The sequence below is a fragment of the Centruroides sculpturatus genome, unplaced genomic scaffold (assembly GCF_000671375.1).
Source record: "Centruroides sculpturatus isolate CEXI.00-Female unplaced genomic scaffold, Cexi_2.0 scaffold3067, whole genome shotgun sequence".
In the NCBI taxonomy this organism is placed as follows: domain Eukaryota; kingdom Metazoa; phylum Arthropoda; class Arachnida; order Scorpiones; family Buthidae; genus Centruroides; species Centruroides sculpturatus.
The window spans coordinates 3,017-14,004 of NW_019387154.1; the positions used below are offsets into that span (position 1 = coordinate 3,017).

At 36.2% G+C, this 10,988-nt stretch overlaps 1 protein-coding gene across 1 annotated transcript; it reads left to right on the plus strand.

Moving 5' to 3' along the window:
* The first annotated feature begins 2,741 nt into the window (after positions 1-2,741).
* On the plus strand, positions 2,742-3,785 carry LOC111616213. Its single transcript, XM_023357641.1, has one exon. The coding sequence runs from the start codon at positions 2,742-2,744 to the stop codon at positions 3,783-3,785; it is 1,044 nt and encodes a 347-aa protein (XP_023213409.1).
* Positions 3,786-10,988: the final 7,203 nt, after the last annotated feature.

The following is a 10,988-nucleotide window of genomic DNA, read 5'->3' on the forward strand; positions in this document are numbered from 1 at the left end:
CGAGATTTGATGGGTGAGCAGGGGCATTGTCGATGACAAGAAGGGCTTGCATGGGTAGGTTGTTTTCCTGTAGATATTTTTTAACAGAAGGGCCAAACACCAGGTTTATCCACTCCATAAAGAATTTCCTGGCGACCCATGCCTTCGGATTTGCCCTCCACAGAAGATTTTAAAAGAAAAACTGCAAGTTATGTGACTTAAAGGCTCTGGGATTTTCTGAATGGTATACTAGCAGAGGCTTGATTTTGCAGTTGCCACTAGCATTAGCGCAAAGTGCTAGAGTTAATCTATCTTTCATGGGTTTGTGACCTGGCATCGTCTTCTCCTCTGCTGTTATGTAAGTCCTATTCGGCATCCTTTTCCAGAAAAGCCCTGTCTCGTCACAGTTGAAGACTTGCTGGGGAAGACTATCCTTTGGTTTCTATCAGTTCGGAAAACGTTTTGATGTAAACCTCAGCTGCCTTCACATCCGAACTTGCTGCCTCACCATGCCTGATGACTGAGTGAATGCCGGTCCTTTTCCTAAAGTTGTCAAACCAGCCCCAACTGGCTTTAAAGGAGTCTTCCGATTCCTCGTTTGTGGAAGTGTGTGGAATCTGCTTCAGCAAATCACCGTAAATTGCTTGTGCCTTCTCACATATGATGCTTTGTGTTAAGGTTCCTCCTTGAAGCTGCTTCTCTGTCACCCACACCATCAGTAGTTTCTCCATCTTTTTATGGAGAGAGGTCCGGAGCTTAGAAATTATTGTAACGCCCTTAGCTGGCGTTGTACCCTTTATCAACTCCTTCTGTTTAAGCACAGTACGTATCATTGATGTGCTTCGCCCGTACATCCTCGCGAAGTCAATTACTCGCACACCTTGCTCATGTTTTTCTATGATTTTACGCTTTAATTCAATAGACATCATCTTCTTCTTTGGACCCATGGTTATAAAAATAAATGTGATAATGTTTCGTAAATGTACAAAAAGCAAAAAATGCGAATCCAATGTATCAAAAATGCTTCGAAAACGAGGGAAACAAGCACACAGACTGAGGTCTAGTCTGAGGTGGGAGAAACCGTTACACGCTGCACACAACACCAACATGCGGTTTGCATGTTGGGGTCGTGTGCAGTGGTGTAGTGTGCGATTTTTCGTACCTCAAATCTTGCTCTCATCTCAAAGCAAAATATCGCTCACTCGGCGGCTTGTATCTTAAAACACTTGTATATTAGGGCACTCATATGTCAAGGTACCACTGTAGTGTCCCTAAATTTGTCATAAGAATGGAGAATATAAGCAGTAAGATTGACCTGCATACAGGCAACATTTTACAGTCCAAGAGTGATAGTATATCACCTTGGTCAACTCCTGTGATAAATGTTGACCTTAGCTTAAAGCAATTTCCTAAGGAATCAATCGCAGACTGTCTACAAACACCACTTTGCAGAAATCCAACACCATGTCAGGAATTTAATTCCTATTTACACTGACTGTTCTAAATTGGATGATTATGTTGACTCAGCCTTTGTTTGCCGGGATGAAATCATGGCAGAACAAATAGCATCTAATTATTCCATTTTTACTGCAGAGCTGCAGGCTATTTATCTAGCATTAAATTATGTAATAAGAAAAGGTCATCGTTGTTGCATGATTTACACTGACTCAGTTTGTGCATTTCAGGCTTTCATCTCGTGTGAACCTAGTTCTCACTTTATAGTGATTAAAATGTGTAAACTATTTTGCCATCTTACTGCGAGTAATTTTTCTGTAAAATTTTGTTGGGTCCCAGGCCATGTAGGTATAAGAGGTAATGAAGAAGCTGACAAAACTGCTAAGTCAGCTTGTCGTTCACAGCATACAATGCATATTAAAGGAGGTGATTTGAAGCTAGTTGTTAAAAACGACTAGCAGAGAGATGGCAAAACGTGTGGAATGCACAAGTCCACAATAAACTACATGAGATTAAGCCAAATATAGAAAATTGGACACATAATAAACAGTATGACAGGAGATCTGAAGTAATTCTTACTCGTTTGAGAATTGCTCATACTCGGTTGACTCATCAATACCTTTTGAAAGGTGAAGACCAGCCAGTATGCGAGCATTGCAACTGCTTTCTAAGTGTAAAACACATGCTTTGCAAGTGCACAGCTTTTGATCAACTTGCTTTGTCGTAGACAGCATTTTGGAAATGCAAATTTGAGAGAGATTTTGGGCCAGAGGCCAAATCTTGATAAAATACTCAACTTTTTGAAATTGTAAATATTTATAAAGAGAATAATTAATTAATTAATTTATTTATTATATACTTAGTAGTAATTGAAACACAAATTATTATTGTATTTATTGTCAGGCAGTTGGCAATTTTTATCATCAAATTTTATTTAGTTGATACGTGTTGATGTTATTTACACACGTTTCAGGCAATTATTGCCTCTCCTCAGCCAACTAAAAACAAAAGTTCATAAGTTACAACACTATAAAATTACAAACAACAAACATATTAGGTATTGTTTCTTAAAAACATACCATTTTAATTTACAGGTTATTGAGATATTAAAACCACAAATTTCCATTGACTATGTTTACTTGTTATTATGGAATTACCAAAACTTTTTTGGCCCTTAACACTTAACCCTTAACATTAGAAATCCTAGGAAATACCACAAACACATTTTGGAGCTAGCCGACTTGGTTTGTAATACTTCGTTTTTCGTTTTTGAAGGGAAGACCTATCTTCAAGGAAGGGGCGTCCCCATGGGCAGCCCAATGTCGGCAGTCATTTGTGAATTAGTATTACGACAACTCAAAAGAAGTATCATACCCATATTTGGTTACGATATAATAATATACGCCAGGTACATCGATGACATCTTCATCTTGTGGAAAAATGCTGACATCACACAGAATTTTATGGAAAGGATCAACCCATATGGGTCCAAATCCAAAGTCAACCCATATGGGTTGACTTTAGATTTGGACCAGGAAAGCGAGAAGAATGTTAACTTCCTGGATATATCGATTACTTGTAAGGAAGGAGAAATATGGACAGGCGTATATAGAAAACCAGTTTATCAACCTATTATCATACCAAAGAATTCCTTTGATACTAAGCAAATTAAATATGCGGCGTTTAGAGCATGGATTAAAAGAGCGTATACCCACTGCACGAGTTTAGTTGATACATACGAGGAATTGGATTACATACAAAAAGTTGCGGCCCAGCAAGGATACCACAAAAAAGAAATTGAGGCACTTATTAAAAGAATGCAGATAGAAAACCAGCAGCCTCCTGTAATAGAGCAAAGAAAAAATGTGGTTATTAATTATTTTCCATTTCTAAACAAGATAATTAGGAAAGTTGCCAATAAAAATAAGTTACGAATTATTTATCGACGCAATCTAACTGTTTATAGAATGTTAAGGAATGACAAGATGAAGGATAATCGCAATAGTTTAACAGGTATATATTCTATACCTATAAAGGATCGACGCTTTAATACCAACCTCGTATACGTTGGGGCAACTATGCGGAGTTTAAAGCAAAGGCTAAAAGAGCATAAATATTCCGTGGATAAGAACATCGACAGTACAGCTCTGGCAGCGTTTGCCAAAGAACAAGATGTAACCGTATACTGGGATAGTGCGGCGATAATTAGGGCCACAAGATCGTTACAAGCGGTGAAGCATCTAGAAAAAATAGAAATCCATAAAGCGCACTTAGCCACGAGGTGCATCAATTATAGGGATGCTGAAGGTTTGGCAACTGCTTGGAGGTCGTTTTACAATAACACAAGTTAATGATGAAGGCATTATTGTTATTTATTTATTTACGTATTTTATTTTATTTTTCCGTCGATCTGCGCAACCGCAGTTAATTTTTAATTTAATTTTGTTCTACGTAAATTTTCGAATACTTTGTTCGTTTTCGTTATAGCAGTAACTGAAGAAGGCCGATAAAATCGGTCGAAAACGTTATTAGAGAATTAAATATTGTTGCTGGAATGTTATAGAAGGCGCTGTTTACTTATATTAATTAGTTCCAGTATGAAGTTTTTGATTTTTTTGATTATTTGTTAATGGCTACGCCGGCCAAACTATATAGAAGAATGGTTCTTAAGCTTTGCAAGGCAAGAACAAAGTTCGAATTTCTTTCACAATGCCGCATGAATGGAGTTTTCCCAATGTCTATATATCGCATCAGACTTCCAACGGGTTGTGACTCGTTGTTGCCGAAACTAAGGTACTTTTGCCTCAACAAGGCTATCAGAACTACGAGGAGGCAATATTATAGGCTTTTACACAATCTAATAAGTTTTGAAAATGATCTTTATGGAAAAGACCAAACGCTTCTAACGGATATCAACAACAGGGTAATAGTTTTATCTTGCTCAGTTGAAAGGAATTTAAAACGCAACTATGTTAAGAAGCTTTTATGGTTATTTAAACGCCAGAACGTGAAGCCACGCAAAAAAAGAAAGGAGAACACATTTATTACAGCTTGGGATGATATTACACCACCACACTGCTTGTTAAAAGCTTTAAAATACGGCCCCCTCTACGCTCCTAATCCCACAGTCCACCCAGAAAACGTCATTCCTAATATTGAGATTATTATAAAGGATATGGATGCCACAAGTCAAGATTACGTCAGATGGCAAACAAGATTTCGCACTGAAAAAGAAAAAATGGATAACAGGAACACAAGCCGCTTCCACCACTGCATAAAAGAAGCAAGAAAATGGTTGCACAGAAACAACATAGTACTTATGAAAGCGGATAAATCTAAAGGTATAGTACTTATCAAGAGAGTTTCCTACAACAACAAGTTAAAAGAATACATCAGAAATACAGAATGTATTGATGCTCCTGTAAACTATTTAGAATCTTTGCAAAAAAGAGTCAGAAGGTTCACCCTCACTCCATTAGCAAATCTATTAAACATGGAGAATTCTGTCGTTCAAGCTCCAAGAACACCAAAAATCTTCGCTTTTGGAAAAACCCATAAGCCTGGCTGCCAACTACGACCAGTTATAGAAAAATGCAGTTCACCTACTTTCGCTATTGAGAAACAGCTGGTCAGGTTTATACAAAGTAAAATTCAGGAGTCCCCCTTTTCCATAAAAAGTTCGACACAACTGGTGCAGAAACTAAGGGAAATTACACTTAAGGACAAGGAGTGTATGACAGTAATGGATTACAAAGCATTATACCCTTCAATAAAATTAGAACCATGTTTTTGTGCTTTGAGGGACTTTCTATTTAACAACATTAGAAATCCTAGGAAATACCACAAACACATTTTGGAGCTAGCTGACTTGGTTTGCNGTTCGAAACTACATAAAACCCCCTAATAGACTCTCACATGTGGTGTAGCAGGAGTGTGGTCTCGAGCTTAAGAAAATTCCCTAATACACTCTCACATCTGGTGTCACGGGAGTGAGTTTGGAATTTTAGTAATATAGTAATCGTAATAATATCTCACAAATAATATAATTGTATAATATAATCAGAGATCTGATTCGGAGGTGATAAGTCTGGAGAGATAAATTTTTAAGATAATCTTTAAATTAATAATAAGTTAACATAGAAATAAGTTAAAAATGGATAGAGATAGAGAAGAACCTCCGCGAGCTACATTAGCTGGTAATCCAATAACGTTAGGTGGACTGGGTGGAATGATTCCCCTCTTACCGGTCTTCTCAGGGGACGCAAAGGGTCCAAAGGTATCAGAATTTTTCGATACGTTAGCGGATGTGACTAGAGTAGCAGCATGGTCGAAGGCACAGATGCTAGCTGTAGCTAAATTAAAATTGACTGGCATTGCCCGGGAATTCGTGCGTAAGGATCGGCGAGTAAAGGACGTAGATGATTATGAGGAATTTAAGAAAATAATGTTAGAACGTTTTGAGAAGGTCCCTTACCCATATCGAATCCAGAAATTCTACGCGTGCGTCCAAGCCAGAGATGAGGACGTACAGACATTCGCCGTACGACTCCAGGCCTTAGCCGAGGAGGTTGAGATTGAACACGAGGGCGCGAACGAAGCCGAAATAGAAGTCATAAAACGGGTCAAAGAAAAAGAATTGGACAAGAGGTTGAAAGTCCAATTTATGCATGGAATCGATATAAAAATCAGACAACGGGTTATGTCTAAAAATCCGGAGACCTTTGATGAGGCCTTACAAGTAGCTATACGTGAAGAGGAAATTGAGTTACTCACTAATAAGGGAGGAAACACCCATATCAGAATTATAACAGAACCATCTAGAAGAGAAAACCTAGATACAGACGATGATTTAGCGGGAATAGAACCTAATGCCGACAAACAATTAGAAAAAATGGCGGCGGCTATAAGCACACTGCGAAATCAATTTAATACATTAGTAAGACAATCCCAAGAAGAAAGGGATAGGAATAGAGAACGAAGCGCACAATACTTCCGGCCAACGGAGCGAACTTTCGGCGGAGATCGGCAACCAACTTCCGACTTCCTCAGAGCCAGAGCTCGTGCTCCGATATATAGAAATAATCACCGTTCAAATTTTGTTAATAGGAATAGGGACGAGCCTAATATAAATCCTCGATATGAGAATACGTGGAGAGGTGTAGTAAACTTTGTGGGTAATCAGAGAAACCCACCCAAATATGAAAAAAGGGGCAAAAATATAAAAGGAGGATCGGTCAGTCGCATAAAAAGAGATCCTTACATATTAATATATGTAAATAACATCCCCGCGAAAATGAGAGTCGACGAGAATCTGGAGACAACATTATTATCAAACGGCTTTGCTCAAAGATTGGGAAATAGAGCATCCGTCATATTAGGAGAAAAAGGGAAGTTGGATATTGGTCACGGAAAACCAGTATCGACATTTGGTGTTGCTATTCCGATATTTAAACTTCGGGGATATAAATTCACCAATACGTGCAAAATAGTGCATCCAGAGATCACCGCCCCTTGCATGGGAATAATCGGCAGAGATATCCTAGAGCAGGAGCAAATAGAAATAAATAATCATAATGGAGTGATTATACTGCCTAATGGAAAGGAAGTCCATTTTTGTTCCCCTTGCCCCTCGGAAAAAAATTATTTTAAAGGAAAATCGCCGCTAGAAAACACTAAAAGGGAAATAGATTTAAGATATTCCGAGACCAGCATACTGAGAAATGTTTGGGCGATTCCTCAACGCAAACGCCATAAGCAGAACAAACACTTAGAGACGATCAGAAAAACTAGAGCTAAGCGCAAAGCCAATAAAGAGAAAGTAAGCAATATGGGTACGGATATAAAGTTAGGGCGTTGGGAAAAATTAAACAAAGAGAAGTCCTTCGATGAGTCTATGCAAAGGATACAAGAAAAGCGGGATAATCAGACGATCGAAAAAGTCGATCTTACACATAATGTGGTGGAAAAAGACGAGAAGAAAATCGAGTCAAGTCGTTTTAAAGGCTCCACCATCACTGAATTTTATAAATTAATAAGCCCATTGATATATTTAATAACCCTATTGTTGGGACAAGTTAAAAAGGCCGATGATACAACGAGAGAAACTCAGGAGATTGAAGAAAGTGAACCGAAAGTAGAAACCTTTAAGAGCAAAGTGCCAGTGGCCGTCTTTGAGAGGCACAAGGATTACCCTATAATGCAACCTAATAAAATTAGAACTCCAAATAAGGGCGCAAATGTTCAAAGGAAGTAAAAATCCGTAAGGTGATAATAAAATATAGGAAATATATAAATAGAAGTCGCAATCCCTAGAGAATTAGAAAAATATTACTTCCCACATTAGTAGATCAAGTTCTTCCTAAAGAAATATCGAAAGTGTTGGTGACTCGTGAAGTTGATTTAGAAATAATGATAAATAGCTCTAAGTGAGGTAATTAATTAATTAAAGGATAGTTATTTCGTGAATTATATAAGAGAAGGGAAATTAAAAGTCTCTTGCTGGATGTATAAACGTTTGAAGATAAGGGAGTTATAGAGCTCAAGGGGTAAACGAATTCAAGAAAGGTGTCATTTTCATTCACAAAGAGAACTTTTTGATGACATCTAGTCATTGGACATTGATCCATGACTTCGATTTCGATCATTTCGATCAACAAGTAGAGTTTTTAACACAATCTCTTGAATCGTTAAAAGCCATAATCATAAACAGAGAGCGAGCATCAACTGAGAAAAGAAAAGATCAAGCAAGATGGATCTTACCTACAAATGGATACGAAATACTTATATCATCTTTCTCGGAATACAAAAGAGACTATTACAATTTAAAGGGATTAGTTACCCTTGATAAAAAAAAAGTAGAAAGAGAAGAGGATTAATCGACGTAGGAGGAAAAGCATTGAAGTTTTTATTCGGAACAGCTACATCCGAAGATATCGAAGCTTTAAATGGAGAAATTACAAATATAAAACGTATTGATAAAGGTATAATTCATTTAGTACAGTCACAAGCGACTCTTCTAAACGATACTTTGAGAATAAGTAAGAACAACAGACAGAAAATAAATAATTTGTCAAGAAGACAAGATTCCTTCGAGAACTTACTAAAAATATATCGATATGATTTAGCATTTGAAATTATCATGAGAAATATAGAATTTGCGATGCAAGAATTTCATACACAAATAATTGAATTAAGAGAAGCTATTGACGTTTTAGAGCAAGGAAAATTAAGCTCGTATTTTATCTCAAAGGAAGTGATGTATCGTACGTTACGAGAAATACAACCACAACTTCCGGAAGGTTATTCATTGATAGAGCAAGTCAAAGCTGACACTCTCTTTAAATTTTACCAGTGGATTACTACAGTTGCTATCGCACTTCCAGGAAAATTAAGAATTTTCGCAAAAATGCCATTGAAAACGCCTAGTGGATATTTCGATGCTTACGAAATTTTGGGATTACCTACATATATTCCTGCATTGAAAGCTTATGCATATTTTAAGACTGAATATCCCATTTTAGCATTGTCAATGGATCGTCAATCGTACATGTTGTTACGTCATCACGAATTGGCTGCTTGCCAAATATCACAGTTTGCTGTTTGTTCACTGGACGTTCCGATATTTCGAGCTCCACATCAGAGCTGCGAATATTCATTATACATCGGAAATGATCAGAAGGTAACAGAACTTTGTTCCAAGTAAATCGTAAAGGATTTTTATCCAATTTTTAGAAGAATTGACAAGCAAGGAACATGGGTATTTTCTACACCCTCTACATTAGTATTAGTAGTGAAATGTTCTGCTAAACAAATTAATTTGCATTCATCACCTTCTAACATAAGTAAATTGAATAATGTTGAAATCATAAGATTGCCAAATACCTGTATAGGATACTTACCTGGAATTATCCTCACTTCACATTTTCACATGAGATCAACTGTTCACACAAGAAGCAGTCCTAAGTTTATTATACCTCCAATTGAAACAATATTTTCCAAGATGGAATTAGAAGATTTGCAAGAAAATTTAAATACTACAGAGAATCCTGAGAGGAATAAAGAAAATTCTAAAAAACAAAAAGATGATGACATTAAAGCAGCAGAAAAATCATATGAGCAAATGAAGAAAGATTTAAATAGATTATTGAAAGAAAATGAAGATCTTTTTATATCAAACACTCCAACAATTCCAATCACATACATATGGATTATCCTTGGAAGTATAGGAATATTAATTCTACTTATCGGCGCATATTATATAGTCAAGCATATTTGTTGGAAACGAAGATTTGAAAGGAGAATAAAGAGAAGGTCACAACAAGACATTCCACTTCAAGAAATTCCTCAAAGAAATAATACAGAAGAAGAGGAACCGGAATTAGTCGAACCTGTTGGAAGATCAACTGAACAAGCTTCAAGCTCAACTCAGACAAAGAAGCATTTTGTTCGAACCTATCGACTTTAGTTCGACCGTATCAACTTTAATTTTAATTTGCTTTTTGAGATGATCATTTCATTCTTGATTGAAAATTTTTGATTATATAATGATCGATTTTAGCTACATATGTCTTTAGTTTGTAAGTACCTTTCTAATAATAACAAAAAGCTTATTTAAAGGAATGTACACCCCGATCAAATTGATAAACTAAAGTGATTGATTGGAATAGAGATAATATTGTATAGAATAGTCTAGATATAAGACCTAGTGTAGTATTAAGAGAGAGAGAGACATTAATAGAGATATGTATTTGTTAAACGTACTACCTTTAAAATGAACAATACTTTGGTGAAAAATGGACAATACTTTGGTGAACAATACTTTTGCTCCAAAATGGATTTAAAAGACCTTGGAGTCATAAAACATTTAATGAACTCAACCACCTGAACTTATGTGGTTATGTTAAATGAAATTTTAGCAGAAAAAGAAGTGTGTCAACATACAAGAAGAAGACACATTATATCATTTTGAACTGCACAGTGAACTTTGAACTGTTAGCAGGTGCTTTTTGAAACAAGAAGACATCACATGATCTTCTAATATACCTGAATTTGTGCAACTATAAGAAGTCAGCCAACAGAGGTGCTGCCATAGAGACTCTCAGCAACAGAGAGGTGCATTCGAAACCAGTGACAGAACTATGTCCACTTTTACCGTCAATTCCAGACGAAGACATCTGTGTTCATTGTGTTTATTTTAGTAATATTATTAATCTGATGAATTGTTTATTATATTATTTCCATGTATTTCAATTTTGAATTTAATTTGAATTATTGTATACTTTTATGAATTTATTATTATGTATAACGCAATTTTTAAAGAGAGAGAGAGCAATTCGAACTTATGTATTGCAGTAAAAAATCACGCCTTCTTTAAATGTAGTGTGATTTTTGAAGATAAGGGAGTAATGTGAGATCCGAAAGGCCCTGGGTCTAATTTGTTAGTTTTTATTAAATATGTTTAAATATAGACACGAAATATTACTTCGATTTGTGAAAAAAAATATTGTTTTAGACGTGGGAAAAACCAGATAACAAATGTTATTTTCTTTCATCGA

Excerpts from the sequence above, each read along its gene's own strand:
- LOC111616213 (XM_023357641.1), top strand. The coding sequence starts at position 2,742 with ATGGGCAGCCCAATGTCGGCAGTCATTTGTGAATTAGTATTACGACAA.